This window comes from Scedosporium apiospermum (assembly GCF_000732125.1).
Source record: "Scedosporium apiospermum strain IHEM 14462 chromosome Unknown SEQ_SAPIO_0143, whole genome shotgun sequence".
NCBI lineage: Eukaryota > Fungi > Ascomycota > Sordariomycetes > Microascales > Microascaceae > Scedosporium > Scedosporium apiospermum.
Window position 1 is genome coordinate 1,554,434 of NW_015971844.1, and position 20,120 is coordinate 1,574,553.

A 20,120-nucleotide genomic window follows, 5' to 3' on the forward strand; every position below is an offset into this window, starting at 1 on the left:
GCCGCATTCTTCTTCCCCAAGCGATTGTGCCGTTGCCTCCGCCACTGGCTTTGCCCCACCATCAACCTCACCTTCAAGCAACTGCGTCCTTGTGCAGCCTCTCTTTCTAACGACGCAACCCGACGACAAACACGCATTTTGCCCGCCACGAATAGAGAGGAAGAGGGAAAAAGGATCCCGATTTTCTGGCCCCTAGAAAATACTATACTCGTCCCCGCACCCGACCCCTCCCCGAAACCCGCAGAGTCCGGTCCCCCTCCCACCATGGCCCAATCCACCGCCCACCGCCGCCTCCTCCAAGAGTACCGCGCCCTCACCAACAACCCCCCCGACGGCATCACCGCCGGCCCCGTCTCAGAAGATGACCTCCTCCACTGGGAGGCGCTAATCCAAGGGCCCGAGGGAACCCCCTTTGAAGGCGGCGTCTTCCCCGCGGAGCTCAAGTTCCCCAAGGACTATCCGCTTGCCCCGCCTACTATGCGCTTCCTGACAGACATATGGCATCCCAATAGTACGTTGTCTCTCTTTGCTCTCAATATTCTATAGAAGAAAAAATAAGAGAGGGAAAAATGACTAACGAAATTCAGTCTACACGAGCGGCCTCGTCTGCATTTCCATCCTCCACGCCCCCGGCGACGACCCAAACCACTACGAGCACGCCTCCGAGCGCTGGTCCCCCATCCAATCCGTCGAGAAGATCCTCATCAGCGTCATGAGCATGCTCGCCGAGCCCAACGACGAGAGTCCCGCCAACGTCGAAGCCGCTAAGATGTGGAGGGAGAGGAGGGAGGACTACGAGAAGAAGGTGAGGGATGATGTCAGGAAGATGCTGGGCTTGTAAGAGAGAGATTCGGAACAAGCGGGGGTAATTTGAGGCATAGCGGAATGACCGGCTTTGCGGTTGTATTCTGTTTTGGGGGGAGATGGGTATTATGATAGATTTTTTTTTTTTTTTTGATTTCGCGTTTTGCATTGCATGGTGTTCACGTTCATCACGGTCGCTTCAGTTGGCATGTAGAAATAATACAAAAACACACACTGAAAACTTTCAAAATATAATCATCCTCTATCATTATGCGATCATTGTCGTCTAATAACACCGTCAGCTTCTAGGGTTACCGGATGGAACGAATTCCAAATCTACAGTCCATTCTCCGCCTTAAACTTGTCCCAGCTCTCATTGAGCGTGCTAAACACCGTTCCCGCGATTAGCCGCACCTCGGTCGAGGCATCCTGTGGTAGCTATACAGAAGTTTGGTTAGTTTAGGTTCTATTGTGCAACGCTAGAGTAAAACAAGGGGGATGGGCCTCAACATACCTTGTCCGGATGCGTCTTGGCAATCGCCTTCATGTAAATCACCTTGACCCTATTCGCCATCACAAGCTCATGGAGCCCGACCTTCTTCCATCCACTACCCTCCCAGAGCACCTGATCGAGGCTGCTAAGCAGCGCCCGCAGGTTCTCCCTCTTCCCGTCACGCCATGCCCCAACCCGCGCATCGACGCGCTCCGAAATGACAAACTTCTCCTCGTCCTCGCGCGCGGCGGCCTGGTTCGCCGCCCGTAGCCTCTCCACGGCTTCGGAATTCTTCTGGGGGCCGAGATCGGACAGCGCCGAGGTACGGGGTTTCGGCTTGGGGATCGCAGCAGGACGGGGAGTCGGCTTGGGCTTGGGGGCTATGGCTTTTTGACATCGCTGTCGGCCGGCGATAGCGGCTGAGCCGCCGACACCCGCCTCGACGCACGACTGCCAGACCGTGCCCGCGTCGGCCCACCGTTCCATTTGCTCCAGCGCCTCGGCCTTTCGGCTGAGCGCCTTGCCGTACAGATCCTTCATGTCGCGGTGCTCCTCGCCGCCGCTCTCAACCACGACTGCCACCGTCTCACCCTGGCCGAGACTAGGACCGATGAGCTTGATGGCCTGGTCCGCATCTTCGAGCGCCTGCTTGGCCTCGCCGGTCTTGAGGCTCGTCAAGGCACGGTTTGTAAGGAGGATGATACTAAGTGGGTGGGTAGCTGGGATGGCGAGGAGGGAAGATGAGTAAGATTCATGCGCCGATGCGAAGTCGCCACGCTTGAAATGCGCCGTTCCTTCGAGTCGGTGCTTCGTGGAAGTTTGAAGAGCGATGGGCGTAATGGCGGGGATTTGGCGCGTCGGGCGCGGTGTTGGCTTGGGCATGGGCGGAGTAGCTCGTTTGGGCGCCGCGGCTGGTGTCTTTTGTGCCGGCCGTTGGGGAAGGGTGGTAGTAGTGGTGGATGGTGTAGAAGTGGTGCCAAAAAGAAGGTCCGGCTCCTCGGAGGGAGGTGGCTTGGGCGACTCCACCGGCGTCGCCTTTCGTCTTCGGTTTGGACTCACATACGTCGACACATCATCATCCTCGGCAGCAAGCCTGTTCAAGCGCGATCGCGCGTCAAGAGGGCGGGATTGTTGTTGCTGCCATTTGGGTGGTCCTGGGCTTTGTCGATGGGACTGGGGCGGCGGTACGGCAGGCGATCGTTCGCGCGAGGAAGGTTGCTGGCCGCGAGCCGGGCGACGGTCTGGTCGCATTCCAGAATCAAGCATCATGGCTTCATCAGTAGCATCGGGCTGCTTCTCGGATGCATGCATTCTGTCCTGCTGCGCTGTGCGCATCCACTTCGGCTGGTTTGGGTCTCCTTCGTACTGGAAATCTGCCACGGCTTTCTGAACCTTCTTCTGGCCAGTTTTCCAGAGCGAGTTGGCCGTTTTTAAGAAACTTGTCCCCATCGCAGCTGCAGTCTTAGCTAGGTCGTTATCGCCACTAGCCTGAGGTCGGTTTTCGGGGCCAGAGGGACCGTCTCGAGCCCACGGCGGTTGTGATTGACCTGGAGAGGCATCCCGTGTATTTCTGGTGGGACGCTGGGGGGCGCTTCCCTTAGCCTTCTCCTTGGATCTCCTGTGAGCGTCATCCAGCAGCCAGTTCACAGCAACCTGGACGTTCAGACCCGCCCCGCTCTCCGTCAAGCCGCGCCGCGCGTCTTCATCGGTGAATCCATAATCTACTAATTGAGCAACCGCTTTGTCGAATGGATCGACTTCACCTCGGGGGGTTCGAGTTCGGGGAGATTGAGGAGCATCTACCTCATCTTCAGAATCGGATTCGTCCAGTTCTATCGGCTTTCCAGGCTCTGGTTGCTGCGCCGCCCGCTGCGCTACCTCCTGCCTTTTCCGAATTTCCTCAACAGGCCGGCCGAGGTCACCTAGAAAGTCGTCATCTTCGCTGGCAACCGCAACTGGTGCGCTTGCCCGTTCTGCGGGCTTCCGCTTCGGCAAGTTGCTCAGACCGAAGGGATCGTCGTCGTCCTCCGCGAATGCAGCATTGTCGGCGCCAGGGCTCGGGTTCCACGACGCTGGGTTGCTCAAATCGAGGCCAGGTGGGGGTGTGGGCTTGCTGGACTCAGGAGGCGGCGGGTAGTGGCTTGCGTTGTCTACTTTAGTATCGGCTCGGAAAGCCGCGAAGAGGTCGTCGTCATCGCCGTTGGGTTTCGATGCGGTGGAAGGTGGAGGAATGGCGGGAGAGGATGTTCGTGACGTGGCGCCCGAGCCTAGGGAATCGAGAAAATGGCTACCGAACTGCGACTCGGCGTTCTTTCGGCGCTCTTCTTCCTTCCTGCGCTTCTCAGCCTCGAGTCGCTCCTGTTGCTCCTTTAGGCTGAGATTCGCATTGAGTTTCGAGGGGCCGAAACTAAAGAGGTTGCTGAAGCTGTCCTCGGTCGCCTTCGCAGCAGCAGGTTTTGGTCTAGAGGAGCCTGAGCCCTGTGTGGAGAGCGGAGTATTCCTCCCCGAGGCGAAGGGGGAGGGCGAAGGGCGCAGGGATGGATAGGAGCCGATCGGGGCGGTGGGTGTGGGGTTCGCGGGTTTGGAGCTTTGGGTACTGGAGGCGTTCCAGTTCAGGCCGGCAAGGTCATCCATGGTGTTGTTAATTTAGGAAGAAAGGAATTACGAGAATAAACTGGTATCCTCCTAGAGTCATTGGATCATTATGAGGGTTTTGCGGCCAGGGAAAAGGAGAAGGATAGAGGAGTTGGTGTTCTTGGTGGATCGATCGATTGATGCCCCAAGCTGTGATGGCGATATTAGAGGCTTTAGCTCCCTGAATATTATCCACCAAACGAAGAGGCGCTAATTTGGTAGCAATTGTCAACAGCTGCACATGGAAAATTTGGCTCAGTCATCATGGGCCTTATGTCACCACCCGTTTATAACGGTATTATTGTCTTGATTCATGCTTGCCTCTGAACTTTTTCAAGTTCCCGCAAATAAGAGCCAACAGCCAAACATGAAATGGATTTTCTAAGTCAGAAGACCAACCCGCGAACCCAACTTACAAGAAATCAAATTGATCGCCTTAGGATTCTATCAACAGGCGCACCTCATGGAGGCGAAATCGGCTGCTGCCGGGTGATCACCGTAGCGATCATTGGCTAAGAACTCTTCATTCCGACTTACTGAAGATCTGATTCCTCTCCCAGCTTCATACCGAGAAACACAGAATCTGCTGCTCCCCAAATAGTGAGATCTCGTGCTACCTGCATTCCGCATTGCCGACATGGCGGTGACAGTTGAATGACTGGTTTGTTCCCAAGGGACGATTGATCCAATTTCCCCTCGTCCTATTAGTTTCTCCCGCCGTGTTTCACCTCTTCAGCCAAAAGATACCTAGTAACCCGCTAACTCACCAGTCAATAATATTCCAACATTGCAGGGGCGATTGAGGGTTTTTGGGCTAGTCCCTCTGAAGAAGCAAAATTATGCGATGGGTGGCAACACGGCGCCTCGAAGGGGGCGGGATTGAATGGCATGGAAGCTATTCATGACCTCACCAATAAGGAATTTCCTTTATTGGGCCCCAGGAGAAACAGAGCCGATGTGCAAGTATTGTCTTCGAAGGATCAATCTCCTCGCATCTGGGGGAGAGATGATATTAAACTCTTGAGATTGTTCATCTCAAGTCCTCGACTTGGTTAGCGCTCTGCATCCCATGATCTGTGGCGTTCTGGGGTCAGGAATGTCTGGCAACTGATTGGTCTTCAGACTGTCCCTTGTCTTTCTGGGACCCTGAAACCCGTTTCAAGTCAATTCCAAGATGCATGCCCGGCCCAATCCGCGACGCCCACTTTCCCATTTCAGATTACACTTGACAGTAATTATCAGAGTCGCACACTGTGATCTCGTTGTACCTCAGTACACTCCAAGGCACTAATACCCCTTGCCAGGCATGCCGGGCACAGGCAAGTAATTTCGCTGGCCTTGGTCGTGGAAACTCGCAATGGTCTAGCCCATCGATAAGATTAAAGCTGCCATCAACATCCTCTATAAGGCATGGATTATGAGTGGATAGAGATCATTGGCACCCCATGGTGGCAAGGAGTGGATAGTCTCCAGGACCCGGGCGTAACCGTCGATTGAGCCTTTCCAGATTCATAGAATCGATGTTGATGTCGTATTTTGTTGGGATTCTATCCTGGGGAGATACCTCCTTGTACGAAGTGCCATTGAGGGCTATTTCGGAGGCGAGGAGACCCAAGTGAACGGCATATGACGCCACTGACGACAGAGCCAAGCCATGGATCAATTGATCATGTCCAGTCCACGCCGACACAAAAGGTGCAACATCACCACAACACGACACGACACTACTTGTACAAGTTGAAGCTTTTGGAAACTCTGCTGTTCAAGGTGTTCAAATTCTGCCCAGCGGGACACTACATATGGTCGAAACACCAATGCGCCACGAATAATCGTGCCGAGTGTGACGAAGAATGTGAGGCCTAAGGCGCCTGGCCAGACTGATCTCAGGAGTTATGTTTTAGCTGCTGGGTAACTCATATCCTTCTAGAGAAACTAATCCGGTCACGCAAAGTATCAAAGAATTGGCGGTTTAAAATGTCTGCTGCTGTATCGTGGTTGCTTTGCCTGGGGATGCAAGTTAAGTCTCGAGCCCGGGTTCCGCCGATGCGAATCCTCATGCCGTCCCACCAGAATGTCGACGTACAAAGTCGAGGTCTGACAACTTGGGAGAGTTCGAACTGAGGGGAAGGATCAGCCAGGATCAATGACCCTTGTGACGTGGGTTGGAAAACCTGGGAGAGAGACCCCCTTTCCCGGGATGACTGGATCTGGGCGATCCTAGGGGCGATCTTGGACCGAAGAGAATGTTGACCAGCTTCATATTGCCCTCCAACTTCCCACACCCCTTTATGAACTACCTAGCCTGGCGGGCACTCCCCCAGGTTCGTGGTACTAATTCCGTTGAGGTCCTTCAAGTGGTCAATTTGTGCCCATACTATGAAATCCACATGCTAGAGATGGGTCTTTCCCGTTATTACCCAACTGTTTGTTCAACGCTGGGCAGGCGAGTTGTTACTCACGAACGTGTACTACGAGGGATATCTAACTGTACTGCCTGTGGTAGCCTCTTGCTCCATGATGAGAAGCGACTCATCATTATCCTCATCATCCAGAATCTGGAGCCAAGATGGCATCGGGCGTGCTGTTCGTCTAACCCTTGCGGCCGTTCTGGCCTCTCATTTTCTTTTAGCTCTGCCCTTCGTTTCACGGCGTGTTAGTGAGGTTTCTCGTGAAGCCTTGCAATACCGAAGGTGGAGAAAGGGAAATGAGTCTAAGCCTGTTCCCTGGAATGCCAGGCACGATCTCATCCCGCGCATTCATTTATAGTCTAGCCCCGGGAAGGATCTCTCAAGCGCTTTTTCCAGGGGTTCGCCATCGGCTCCCAATAATCAGACGTGAATGAAGCTGATAGCTGTCCCAAAGAACTATTTTTGTCCTCCGCAGTATCCTCACGGGTATATCAGTCCCTAAGGACGACTTGATTGATTTCCCTCAGTCTACTAGAAGTCAGCGTTGTGACGACAGGCTGGCGATGAAGTCGCGAGACCGTTCTGGTCTAAGTCGAAGCGACCAGGGCTCGTGCTCAATTTACCCTGGCCCGGCACCCCTCACTCCCACCCTCGTCAATCGTCAATTGATGGCTTGGACACATTCCCAGGCGTTATCAAAGTCCCTGGCTAATTAACAGGCTCGACGTCCCCGCCGTGGATTGGCTAGTTCAATTGCTCCTCGTCGCAGAATCAAGCGCGGCAGGGAAGCCCCGTAAAGCCCCCCCAAACTAATTAGAGCGCTGCTCCCACTGTGTATCCGAGGTACCTCCACACAGCGTCTACCTTTGTACTTGGACCCAGCCAAGGCACGATCACACCTCGCCAGTGGCGCCCCTTCCCACTCTCTGGCGCTCTTCATATTATCGTCTCTGGTTCTTCCTTCTTCTTTTTGGTCTTCACCTTTCCTTCCTCACCTCCTTCCTTCGCTGGTGGATTCCTCCCTTCAAGCTTGCGAGCCTCTTCTCAACCTCATCAGTTGATCTTGGGCCGCTTGTCAGTCACTCTTTTGCAAACACTCCTTTTCTAAACGCTCATTTGCTTGCTGTCGCTCTCATTTTTTTGAGGAATTCGACCCTCGTTTCGCTCATTGCTTTGCACAATCAAAATCTTGTGTTGATCACATTCGCTTCTTTGGTCCAGATAGAGGAAGACACGAGAATATCACCGGGATCCGATTTTACTACGTTTTGCGACACTTTGCTCGATATAGAAATCCCGGTGCCCCATAGCCGCCGACTTACACGCTGGTCGCCCCGAACCTCGACCCATCCCACATCGGCTCCGATACCAACGCAATCCACTCACGGAGCCCAAGTGACGGACACGACGGAGTTTGCTCCTCATTTCCGATCTCAACTTCATTCTCCTCGAAGGAAGTATATGAATCTGTAGCCACAGAGCCCCAATCACCTTGACAAACGACCAGACTTAGATCTGATCTCGTGTGGAGGAAAGTGAGGTCCAACAAAACCCTAGCTGCACCGGCCCCAGATTTCAAAGTCAACGTCGAATTTCACTCCGACCGACTATTAAAATGCTGAGTAAGGCTGCCCTTGGCGCTGCTCTCCTCGGCGCCGTTGGCGTCGATGCGTTCTGGCGTATGGAATGCCCTCACCGACTTGGTCTCGCTCGAATTGACCCTTTGGTCAACCCGGGCGTTGCTTCCGCGCATGCCCATGCCATCTATGGTTCTAACGGTATGTCGCCAGATCTTGCGCGAGAGCATCCCTTCAAGTTCGCGTCTAGTTTAATACCAACACTAACACGAACGCCATCGAAGGCTTCGGAGTCAGCTCCGGCTTCCAGGATCTTGCCGCTGGTGATTGTACATCTTGCCGTGTCAAGCAGGACAAGTCCGCATATTGGCACCCTCAACTCTATTTCAAGGATGCTGCCACTGGCGAATATGAGGAGGTGAAGCCTCTCGGAGGCATGCTTGCGTAAGTGGTCTCCCTTCTTCGTCCAAGAAAGAATAAAACGGTTTTAACAAACTGAAGCTACTACTTCCTCAATGGCGAGAATATTCAGCCCTTCCCTCCTGGCTTCAGGATGATTGCTGGTGACAACAACCGACGTGACTTTACCGCCCCTTGGGATTACACCGGTCCCGACCCGGAGAAGTCTACTTGGAGGTCGCAGGGCTATGTTGACCAGTCCATCCTTCGACAGTTGGCCATCGGCGTCAATTGTCTTAACTATAACAAGCCCGGAGAGCCGACTTTGATGCGCCACTACCTCCCCGACAAGGCTTTTCTTGATGCCAACTGCCCCGACGGCATCCGATTCGAACTCATGTTCCCATCCTGCTGGGTTGGCAACGGCGTCCTTGAGAGCGCTAACCACAAGGACCACGTCGCCTACCCCGATACCGTCTTAGACGGCCCTTGTCCTTCTGGCTTCCCCGTCCGTCTCCCGGGCCTGATGTTTGAGAGTTTCTATAATACTCCCGAATTCAAAGACCGCGCTGGCGCCTTCGTCATTTCCAATGGCGACACCGAAGGTAACGCCTCCCCCCCGGCCCTCTTAGCATTTATGTTTTCCTGAATGTACTGAGGTAAAGACTAACATTTCCCCCCCTTTTACCTAGGCTTTGGTTACCACGGAGATTTCATCTCTGGTTGGGACGAAGAGACACTGAGACAAGCTGTTAACCAGTGTACCAACTTGAGTGGAAGGATTGATGACTGTCCTGTTTTCCAGCTCCAAAGCCAGGATGAGGCTTCGCAGTGCAACCTCAACACCCCTAGCCTCCTTTCGGCTGACAATGTCTTCGGTCCTATGGCATCCCTTCCGGGTCTCGGAGACATCGTTAGTGGGGTTGTTGATGCTCTCGGGGGTGGTGATTCGCAAGACTCGGCCTCCAACGGAGGTATCTTTAAGGAGGATCCCAGCCCGATTAATGCTTCTTCGCAGGAACCCGAGCCCGAGCCAGAGCCCGAGCCTGAACCGGAACCGGAACCCACACCTGAACCCGCACCTGAACCTGAACCTGAACCCGAGCCGGAGCCGGAGCCGGAGCCGGAGCCAACTCCCGAGCCTGTCGTCACCCCACCTCCCGTGGCCGTCACCGAGGAAGACAATGATGAGTTTTACAGCACCGATTACATCAGGAATGGCAACGTTTTGAGCAAGATTCTCTGGGTCCAGGAGGTCGTCTATGTCACAGAGGTCGCCTCGGACGCCGAAGTTGTCACTGTTACCCCCAGTGCACCCGCGCGAAAGAACAGACGGTCGCATCTTCACCTGCATGGACATCTCCGCCACCGCCACTAAACCAGCCAGCGGACCCGATGATATGTCCGGCTATCGATGAGCCAGGTCGCTTGCTTCTTGCTTTCCTGTACTATTAAATTTCATCTCTTTAAGGATTTTATCTTCTCAAGTGCGGGGTTCATACGTGGAGGAAGGATACCCATTGCAGTCCAAACTCTGGACGGGGGTTTTGCATGGCGTTTGATGGTGGGCAACGAAAGAATTTTGTTTAGTTTTTCTAGCTTTAACAAAAAATAGGATCTTCTTATTTTGAAAATGCCGCTCAAGTGGCGGTGCTAGAACATCATAGACGGCTTCTTTTTCCCGTCCATCAATACCAACCATTTATACATAAACGAATTGCCGATGAAGTAATGCATGACTTCGAAAGACTCTAGGTAGATTCAGGGCAATCCACCACGTCAGACAAGACCAGTATGAAATGAGAAATTCGAAGCAGTCTATTTTCTCTTGATGGTTCCGCGTGCTTTCCCGCTCGCTTCTGAAATGATAAAAGGACTCGTTTAACGAAGGGCAAACACCCCGACGACTCGGCAATTCTTGACTTCCTCTTCCCCATTAACATGTAAAACCCCCCGGCTGTCCGCTGACCTTCTTCGCTGCATTGAACGTGACTGGAGGTACGACGAAACAATCAAAAGCATCATGCCCTGAAGGCAACGCATTTCTCGGCTGTTGCAAATCGCCTCAGCAAACAGGGCTGCGCCGGTCGATCCTTTTTTTTCTTCCCCTCCACTCTACGCTTGGAGGAATCTATGCGTCATGTTCTTTTCCTCGCTTGGCCGAGCGCAGCCATGAATATCGCATAAACGAACCTGGACTTGCCCGCTTCTATCACCCCACACACTATTTTTCATCGGCCTTCAGAGCTAAAGGGGTCTATTTCATGGTCTATCCTCGATTTTATGTGTTGTAATGTTACTACTTTTTTACCTTGTGGACGTCATCCGTGAGGATTAAGTTGGTAGTCAAGGGATACGGACGGAACCCTCAATTGCTCGAATGTATTGGCAATGAGATAAGGCGCTTCGTCCCACGACAGGAATATATTAATATACGCACATAGTAAGTGCCGTGTCTCCTGCGCCGTCCCTTTCCAAAGGATCAACGCCCTGCGGCCCTGGTTCCAGGTTTGGATGGAGGGTGGGCGCAGATTGGAATGTCGCATATATGCAGGTCGGCTAAGTCGTACGCGAGTAACGCATTCCTCGGGAGATGAGGGTCGAGAGCTGTGATCAGATCGTAATGGCCTTCTCGCTCTGCGAATTCCCGGGATGGAGGGTTGGTGTAGAAATGTGAATGGGGTGAGTGCCATTTATATGGAGGCTGGTCTGCATCTCGATGCGGAAGCGAGTTCTTCTGTAGTTTGTTTTTGGGATGAAAAGACTAACACCAACCATCGCTTATGTCTTCTTGCCTCCTCTTTTTCTCTCTCTACCTTCTCGGTTATCGGCCTTTTGCCGTCCTCGCATATCACGATAAGATAGACCTCACTCGCGTCATGGCGTGGTGAAGGGAGGTAGAGATCACCGTTTCTTACTCCGTGGCTTCAAGACTTCGGCAAACAATGTCTCCCCTTCCCAGAGATAACAACGGAGGAAGGAATCTCTCTCCAGAGAGTATACTCGCCATGGCTCTAAGTGGCAGCACGCTCTTGTTCCTCGCAATCGGATTAGTCCTCGTTGGTATTCGGGGCCATCGAGGAAGGAGGACATCGCTACGGCCACATCTTATTCCCAGACGGCTTTCGGATGATGCGAGGACCTCTTCTCCGTGGAGCATAACGTCGGCCAGATATCGGATTAGAAGGCGGAGTGGTGTGGACGACGGCCATAATGATGAAGACAGAGAGAGTCTCGTCGGAAATGCTTCTCGTGGGACGCAGACCATACCGCAGATGCTGGAGGTCGATGACTTTCAGGATGGGGGCGTATTACGGTCGCCCATGATGGCGGGCGTAGCGGCACTTACGCTCGACCCAAGGAAAACGCGTCCACATGCCCGAAGTCAGTACCAGCAAGCCTGGGCACAACGGACCCCAACATCTCCACCACACCCATTTCCCGGTCTTCCAGCACATCTAAGCCGTCCGGGGCGAGTACCACCGTGGCCACCGCATATGTATGTTCCTAACCAGGCCGATTCCGATTTCGGACACGGCGGCGCCTCCTACTTTCTAAGGGTTCCTCCCCTGGCGCGAACCCGGCGCGACGTTACCGACGCGGAGCTCGATGAGATCCTTGAATCTACCGCCCAACGCCTGGCGACGGGGACTTGTAGTGACAAGCCCCTAGATATCGTACGTCGGCAGAACACCCCGACCAAGTCCAGTGCGCGTCATGCCCTTCGGGCCAAGGATGCTACAACAGGTGTCTCCGGACTCACCACCAGCAACCCCCAGCTACGCTCCTCTTCTCCTCTCCCAACGATATCGACATCTGTATCGCCTCCTGGGATCCAACTATTACTGGAAAATAAACCTAGAGCAAGCACATCAACAGAAAGCGTGGTTTCTTCCCCGCTCACGCCCTGTAGCGAGGAAGGAGAGGAGTATAGCACTTGAACAAGCGCTCAAACTACTCCCGCGAGATCGAACCTAGAAAAGGGGTTTTCTTTCGCAAAAGCAATCCCTCCCTTATTACCACCAAGAATTATATCTCAGGTGTTGAGGCCGGTGGCCTTGGGTCAACTCCACAGTCGAAGAATATCGTGGCCACCAGGGTCAAGCTCAACGGACCAGAATGAGTCTCTTCAGTATTCGGCCGGCTCGCCGAAGCCTCTTTGGTCGGACCCGGTCGACTCTGCGCTGAGACAGAGTTTGAGGGAGAGATCGCTTTCAGCACCCACGACTTATACACCCTATGGGGAGGATCCAGAATCCCGGCATGTTGACAGAGTCCAGGGGGGTCAATCCGCTCCAAGACCATGAATTTCGCTCCGGGTAACAAGGCCTACTACGGCATGATAAAGCATTAAGAGAAAGTATTTACGGGCCGATGGGAGGCATGCCCTATCCTGCTTGTACACATAATGAGTAAAATAGACCACGGAGTTAGTCAGTTGCCTTACATTTAGTTCGAATTATCTGTGTATTGTACTTCGTAATCGTCTCAGCATTACCACGTGGGCAACTGCATTTTGTTAGTCGCTGTTTCTGTGTACCCAGCCTTATTAAGTCAAGATAGTTGCGACTTACTTATTGTGACGGTTATGGCCCTCCTAGCCGAGGGGCGCACATTCGCCAATTGCCAATTGTATTAGGTACTGTCGCGTAGGTTTTACACGACCCGTGGCCGTTTATTTTCCGAGTCTTCCTCAGTGCCCTGCCCATTGATATTATCGACATCCGCCTCCTCCCGATTCCGAACTCTTCCAGCGCCGTCTCCTAATTCGCCACTAACCCCTTCCTCTCCAATCCAGTTTCCCTCCTCGTCAAAGTACTCGTGGACATTCTCCGCCGTGATCCAGCCCGAACTGCCAGGCATTGGAGGCGGAAGGCCGCCGTTGCTCGTGCCCCTCATAACACCAGTGAAGCCGGCAAGCGCCTCGAACTCGTGGCTGCTCTCAAATACTATACGGTCGTCCTCATCCTCGTCTTCATCGCCTTCTTCGACTGCGTCGGGATGGAGGTTGGAGCAGGCGGAGATGGCCTCGAATAACCTTTTAGCTTCTCCCTGTGACGTCTGCTCGCCCGTGACTGGAGGGATGATGGTGAGCTCAAAGGTGTTGAAGTCGTCGTCACCCGTGCCTCCATCGCCAAGCTCCATCTGCAGCCAGACGGCGTGAACTTGGTCTGAGCCGCTTCCGATGGCTTTGAGCGCGTGGATCGAAATGATTGGGTAGGGAATGGTCACTCCTACTTGCGCCTCCTGGTGGAAAAGCGTAAAGTTCCTATCTTAAAGTTAGGGACATGTACCTATGGTTTCTAGAGGTTTGCCTGGTATCCGTGAGAGGTACTTACTCAGTGTTTACCCAAATGTCGAGCTTCTGCTCTGTCAATTCCTCGCCGCCTGCTCCCAAGGCAGCCGCCTCTGGGCCAGAAGGTGAGGTTGAGGATGAATCGGTAGGGAAAACGGGCAGAATGCCACACTGATCCTTGGAGATCCAGGACTTTGCGCCCTTCGCATGGTAGTGTAGCACGGGCTTCCCACCGAAAAAAGTCTCTGGAGTTTGAGCCTGGTATTCGGCGAGGGGAGTGAAGTCTTCCGCCAATGGCGGGGTTCGAATTGTTGTTGTGGGCATGCCTTTTTTTTTTTATTCTTGGGACTGTAGATGTAAAATGGAGAGGAATTATCGAGGGAATAGCTGGGGATATGTAATAGTGGGGATTAGCAATAGACCTTAGCGAGCTAGTTTGAAAGATCAGGATCGACGGGACAACTGCTGTGTTGAAGCTTCATTGTTGCCCCTCCACCTTGGTGCAGCTTGCTATGAGCTCTGATCGCTGCTGTTCCAGGCAATGCTTATCGCTATCTTCACGTGCCTCATGCAGAGAACCCCGCCGCCACCTCGAAATAGCCTGAGAACCTTAAAACAATGGATTGATGCATTGAGAGTCGACGGGGACGTCATTCGGTTCCTGAGCCACTTATTTACACTACTTCGTACTGTTTCCGCCGTTTCTAACCACCGACCGTTTCAACCATCAACACTTAACATTGATGGCAAAGGAACTTATTTCCCAGTTACCGACGGCATTAACACCATCTTTCTCCTCCACATTCTAATCATCGAGTTCATTGCGTGCAATACCACCATGTACAACAGTCGTACGCCCACCTTTCCTCCAACAATATCCTTTCTTTACCAAACCAAGAGAATACTAATCTTCTTGCCTCCTAGGCCCCCATCCTCTCCTCCAACAAGTCCCTCTAACAGTCTCCCCCTTCGTCGCCCTTCCAACAGCCCCAACCCTCCCATACAACTACCAACCAATGCCCTCGACCCTGCCCCACTCGATCCTCACCCCCCCGCCGTCCTCCACCGGCGCCACCGCCGACGCCAACTCCTCCACCGCGGCATCCCCCAGTCCATCCACCCCCAAACCGCGCTACGTCGTCTCCAACTCTGGCCACGCCGCCCACCCCCAGGACATCATCGCCTCATGCCGCGAGATGCAGTCCCATCTCGACAAGATGCGCAGCGACGCTGAGCGCGAGCTCGCGGAGCTGAAGGAGAAGATTCGCCAGATCGAACTCGCTGAGAAACGGAGGATTGCTCCTGGTTGGCTTGATAGCGATGTTAGGGTGTTGGAGCCTGAGAGGAAACATGTCGGTGAGGAGGGTAAGGCATCGGGAGAGGGCGCTGCGGAACCGCCGGCGGGTGTGAGCGAGATGGCGACGGATGAGGGGGCTGAGTTGGATAGGGTGTTTGGGACGTTAAAGATGTGATGGAGAGTGGCAATGTGCGTTATTTTCTTTCTCTATTTTCCGGTTTAGACTCACTCCTCGGAGTTTGGTGGCTGCTTCTTGCGTGTTTAAGGCACATGGTGCCATGGAAGTCGGGCGTTCTAGGGTCTAGGGTTCGGCGTTCTAGTCAAGGGATAACGTATCCCTTGAGTGCATGTTATATATATACGTTCTTAGTGACCTCGTACACGCATCTTCATGGTTGACGTCGAAATATCTCCCGATCGACTACTTAGATGAAGTTTACGTTTGAAAGACAAAAGTAGGAACCTGACAAAACGGACGCGCAGACGCGAGAAAACAGTATCGGCGGTATGATATTTTACTCCTTCAGCCCAACCGTCGCCCGGAACTAAACACCGTCCAGATTCAAATAATAAACACAATCCCGCTAATATCGCTTGTTTGTGCTAAGGTATATCCTCCTGGAAACATGGCTTCCTTTCCTTCCCACCCGTCCCAAATTTTTTTTCTTTTTCAGACTTTCTTTTTCATATTTTGATTCGATCCGTTCATGGCAGTGCCAAGTGTTCGGATTCTCGAGAAGTTGTAAAGATATGCCGTCTTTTCTCTTTCAAAACGCCCCCCAAAAATAGACCGTATACAACCAAGTAAAAGTTCCTTGCCATCGAACAAAGCGAGGCCGGGTTAAGGGAAAAATAAAAAAAGAAAAAGGAAAGACAACATTAAAGACAAAAACAAGGAAATGTAAGAGAGTGACAAAATCGGTCGAAAGTGAGGCATGTGTTGATATTCCGTTCGAGGTACAAAAGGGAAAACTGATCAGTTCAAGGTGAGTTGAGTTGGGGCCGCCAGGGGGATCCTGGAACGGCTCACGGAACTTGGATGGTAGTAATAGAGTGAGCAAATTGTGAGTAATGTAATGTTATGGGGTCATCGGTCAAAATTCGTCAAATTGCGGTGAAGGGAAGGGAAAAATGTCAAGACATGTTGACATCGCCGTCGGGGCCCGGGGGAGGACCTCGTGGTGGGGCCTCGGTCTTCATCTGGATTTGGGGATCAGAGCCATCCCTACCCTCTCTTCTTCTCTTCTTCCCTAATCGTTCGCACCATTCCTCAGCGCTGACGATGGTACCATCCAGCACATCACTAATCTGGGCCATCATGTCGAGACCCTCCTTGGCCAGGACGAGGACCCGCTGTGCACCTTCCTTGACATTCTTCTCGCGAGGCCTGCCGCCGTCTTCGCCATCTGCTGATTGCTGCCCCTGCTCCTGTCGTTGCTGCTGCTGTTGTTGGTGCTGCTGAGAGTCCATAGCCATGGCCAGCTGCCACTTCCGGGGCAAGCTAGTCAGATGACGTCGGACAAGAACCCTGGCATTCTCCGGCAGCGCTCCTCCTGTATATTTGGAAATGGTCTCAACAACGTCTCGAAGCGTCTTCAGGACATCGTCCCGAAGCGAGGCTATTCGGGCGGCTAGCTGTCTACGGTTGGCCTGGGCATCCGTCGCAGCCGTCTTCTCCGAGCCATTTCTAGATGCAGAGTCACTCTCGGTTTGCTCCACCTGTTCATACTGCTCCAAGGCAGCTTTCAACGAGCTGATAACCTTGGCAATATGATCATTGGCCCATCTCAGCCAGGTCAGGCAATATTTCAAGCTGCGCAAGCTTTCCTCCCTCATTGCTATACTTAGTCCGGATGTAGACATAATCAACCGCGATTGCCATGGCGCATTTGCCGAATCGCGCTTGGTCCCGGCGTCTTCAGCGGTCTCGGTGTACGCGGGTGACTTCTCGTAGCTCTCGTAGGCCGGGAGAGTGTCGATCGTGCTCGCTTGCGATAATCGACGATCAGCTTTGAAGCCGTAGGCTTCCAATGCTTTCTCATTCTTTTCATCAGAGTCTATGGGTAGATTCCTGCTCGTGTGTTCTGCTACTTTCCGTCGCTTGTGGGAGATAGTAGCTCCCGACTCGACGTCAGGTCTTTGCGACTTCTTGCGGCCAAGAAACCATCGCACGGAACCCTCCACGCCCGTAACGCGGCCGACCGAACCCACGGTATTTGCGATCGGGGTCAGGTAGCCCTCGACGTACTCCGCGCCAGATTTGAAACGCGGTGAGTAGTTCTTCGAGCTATTATAAGCCGATGCAGCACCGCCGATGGTTGTCGCAAGCAAAGGGTGGGATGTAGTAAGAAGTGATAACAAGGGCTCCGGTTGGGCGTTGTGTTGCTGCGCACGAGCCTGCGAGGATGTCGAGCTGTGGGATGGAGACTGCATAGGGAGAGACGCGTGCGAGTTCGGAGGAGAAGATAAGAAATCTAAACGGTCACGGTCAGCATCCACGTTCACGTTCGCGTAGACAAGGGGCTACTACTAGTGGCTAGAGGGCCCCCCAACTAGTCGTCGCTAAAATCCATCTTCACGTACCTGCGCGCAAATCGCCCAGAGCCTCTGCGGCTAGACGGACGTCGGGGTCATCTAGGCTCACACTACTCGCCCTGCCATCACGGAAATAGTCTGGGGAAGCTGCGCTAACTACACTGTTGCTGCTTCCGTCGATATCCATCCGGGCAGGGGAGTCGGCGAGCCGTGAATAATGGTTGGAGAGGGGGCTTAACGCCGACCATGGCTGAGGGCCCACAGAGGTTTGACGGTTAGTCGAGCAGTCTGTTACCTGCGACGAGGCGCGGCGGTATTCTCCGGTTACGCTCGACAGAGAGGGCAGGGTGTTGCCGCCTTCCTGCCGGTTCGCGGGGGAGGGCGACTGGATCGGCGGGAGCTCGGTGGTAGGGACATCCGGAAACTTGAGCAACGCAGGATCGTGGGATTGGAGGGGTCCCTGCTGGGAAATGTGATAACCAGTATTATGGGTGTGGGTGTGGGAGTTGATGGGATTTGTCCATGGCTCTGGTGAGTCGGCGGAGTGGCTCCGGGGCTCGAGGGTTCGAGGGAGCATGTGATTCTGCTCCATTCGCAACGATTGAGAGAGCCGAAGACTTGGTGAAAGTCTCAGGGTTGGATTACGGTGGTGTTAATCTGAAATTCAAGATCGGACCGCCCGCCAAGGGCTCAAGTGGTGATAACTTCGAAATTTCCGGCGACAACAGGAAAAGAAGGAACCGATGACTTTTTCGCAGGGGAGGAGTTGAAATCACGAAGCCGAAAATTGGGAGACGTCAAGGCTACAAGTAGAGGGGGGTTATGCTAGGTCTTTAGCAGACGCAGGGGCAGGCGGGCGGTCAAATGGTGTGATGACGGGGTGGAAGCGGCGACGGGCACATGGTAAAAATGGTAAACCTCAAAGCATGTGCATGGGGCGATGGGACATTGACATGGACAAGGACAAGGACATGGAGGGAGGGACAAGACTGGACTGGGAACGAGAATGGAGTTTTTAGGCGATGTGAGGGGTGTGTGGGGGACCAATTTTGCTTCTTTCTCGTTGAGTAGTGTACATCGCAGTGTATTGATCAATGCGACTTTGAAGTGTACTTCGCACTTCCGACGAGTCTTGGTACTTGCATCAATTGGTACTTCGTATCCACTCCTTCACCATCAAAATCAATCCACTGCCCCGAGCATCAATTATCAAACGTCAATCTTGATGGATCGATTGGATCCTTCATCCTTGGACCAACTAATATCTTAGTCCCGTCCACATGCACTATTCGACACGCTACATCTTGTAATTGTGCTACGCCAGAGCCCGACTTTTCTTACGGTTTTTAGCGGGCAGAGCCGGCGTATTGCGGGGTTTAGGTAGCCGAAATCACAGCAGAACACAACAGAAGCTGATCCTGTCAGGTTCCCCCATGAGTCTCGCAGGTAAACAGGTACACTTCTCAGCCTCGAGAGACCGAGTTTGCTCGGAAGTCGGATGAGTTCTGTTTTCCTTCGTCAGTGGGCACTTGCCACACGATGTTCGGGCCTGGTTTCTTCTCTCGTGTTTGTCGCTTCGCCTTATCTTCTCCATCGCTAGAACTGAGACCTTCGATTGCTGTCCGGGAATTGGCATATGCAACAGGATAGTGCAAAAGTCGTCTCTTTCTCCTGACTAATAGCCGCTCTAGTTTTCTTCTGGTCCGAGGCATCCAAACAAACTCGACTCATGAGAAGTTCTCGAAAGGAGCAGGAGAACAACATCCTGTGGTGAGGTGGGTAGTAGGTGGCCAATTGCTAGATCCGATCCCTTGAGTTGTCGTTGAAAGCATGTTACCGTCTTCGGTCCCCGAAGTACACTACTTTCATGAACTGGATCGAGGTCACCGACGCCGGACGGCAAATGACCAGTCAGCCATAATATGGAGAGCCTAGTCACTCTTGCAACCCATCACAGGCCGTCACATTGGGGACAGTGCCACTTCTTGAAGTAATAATACGAAGAGGCTGCACCAAGTACGAAGTAGGAAAGTCGGGACGAGACGAGGAAAGGGTTTCCACCTCGGTCACTTTACTGTTTTCCTGATGTACGCGAAAAGTAGCTGGAAATGGAATTCAGATGGAAGCCGACTTCGAACCTCTTATTGTTGTTGGACCCGGTCATGCGTCATGATAGATCCAAGTCTAATGCCGCTTGCGTCATGTTTTGAGCAACATCCTAGTATGAGAGGCTACGTTACCCATATCCAAATATTGTTGAAAAGCTTAGCTTACCTCCAACACCCCTTTACGAGGTCTTATGGCAGCAAAAAACTTTAGAGCAAAAGCGTAGCGTCAATAAGACTAGTGCGTCGTTGAGCGTGGCATGGCAAGTACTCCGTAGAGCGTGGGCAGCGTGGCACGGATGCTTGTGCACTTTCATACCCGACCTGACCAGCGTACGTACGGAGACCGAACAAACAGAGTCTGTTCACGTGTCAGAGCCGGGGTTTAGATCCGTTGCCCCATGTTTGCTTTCCTCCAGACAGGGTTATCAGGGTCCCGTCTTGCATGTGATGAAGCGAGCTTAAGTTGCCCCAGACTTCCTGTTAGTAGTTTTGCGGAGTATTGGCTTTTGGTCTTAACAGCAGAGACAAGGACCTTTGACACATGCCAACTTTGCTGGGCTGCCAAGCCG

The 20,120-nt window shown here is 53.1% G+C and overlaps 6 protein-coding genes and 1 pseudogene across 6 annotated transcripts; 4 read left to right on the forward strand and 3 right to left on the reverse strand.

Moving 5' to 3' along the window:
• Positions 1 to 264: 264 nt before the first annotated feature.
• Positions 265 to 841, forward strand: SAPIO_CDS9719 (Ubiquitin-conjugating enzyme E2-18 kDa; the record flags this gene model as incomplete). Its single annotated transcript, XM_016791048.1, has 2 exons — positions 265 to 511; positions 588 to 841. The coding sequence occupies 2 exons, from the start codon at positions 265 to 267 to the stop codon at positions 839 to 841; spliced, it is 501 nt and encodes a 166-aa protein (XP_016639558.1).
• A 299-nt stretch (positions 842 to 1,140) lies between these two features.
• On the reverse strand, positions 1,141 to 3,931 carry SAPIO_CDS9720 (Uncharacterized protein; the record flags this gene model as incomplete). The annotated part of the gene is made up of 2 exons (XM_016791049.1): positions 1,141 to 1,242; positions 1,319 to 3,931. 2 exons carry the CDS (start codon positions 3,929 to 3,931, stop codon positions 1,141 to 1,143), a joined length of 2,715 nt encoding a protein of 904 aa, XP_016639559.1.
• Positions 3,932 to 7,954: 4,023 nt separating this feature from the next.
• SAPIO_CDS9721 (Uncharacterized protein) lies at positions 7,955 to 9,693 on the forward strand (the record flags this gene model as incomplete). The annotated part of the gene is made up of 4 exons (XM_016791050.1): positions 7,955 to 8,117; positions 8,201 to 8,360; positions 8,418 to 8,920; positions 9,008 to 9,693. 4 exons carry the CDS (start codon positions 7,955 to 7,957, stop codon positions 9,691 to 9,693), a joined length of 1,512 nt encoding a protein of 503 aa, XP_016639560.1.
• A 1,567-nt stretch (positions 9,694 to 11,260) lies between these two features.
• Positions 11,261 to 12,256, forward strand: SAPIO_CDS9722 (annotated as a pseudogene; the record flags this gene model as incomplete).
• Positions 12,257 to 12,971: 715 nt separating this feature from the next.
• On the reverse strand, positions 12,972 to 13,935 carry SAPIO_CDS9723 (Uncharacterized protein; the record flags this gene model as incomplete). The annotated part of the gene is made up of 2 exons (XM_016791051.1): positions 12,972 to 13,584; positions 13,655 to 13,935. The coding sequence occupies 2 exons, from the start codon at positions 13,933 to 13,935 to the stop codon at positions 12,972 to 12,974; spliced, it is 894 nt and encodes a 297-aa protein (XP_016639561.1).
• Positions 13,936 to 14,449: 514 nt separating this feature from the next.
• SAPIO_CDS9724 (uncharacterized protein) lies at positions 14,450 to 15,083 on the forward strand (the record flags this gene model as incomplete). Its single annotated transcript, XM_016791052.1, has 2 exons — positions 14,450 to 14,462; positions 14,536 to 15,083. The coding sequence occupies 2 exons, from the start codon at positions 14,450 to 14,452 to the stop codon at positions 15,081 to 15,083; spliced, it is 561 nt and encodes a 186-aa protein (XP_016639562.1).
• A 959-nt stretch (positions 15,084 to 16,042) lies between these two features.
• SAPIO_CDS9725 (Uncharacterized protein) lies at positions 16,043 to 18,020 on the reverse strand (the record flags this gene model as incomplete). The annotated part of the gene is made up of 2 exons (XM_016791053.1): positions 16,043 to 17,382; positions 17,492 to 18,020. 2 exons carry the CDS (start codon positions 18,018 to 18,020, stop codon positions 16,043 to 16,045), a joined length of 1,869 nt encoding a protein of 622 aa, XP_016639563.1.
• Between the last annotated feature and the right edge of the window lie 2,100 nt (positions 18,021 to 20,120).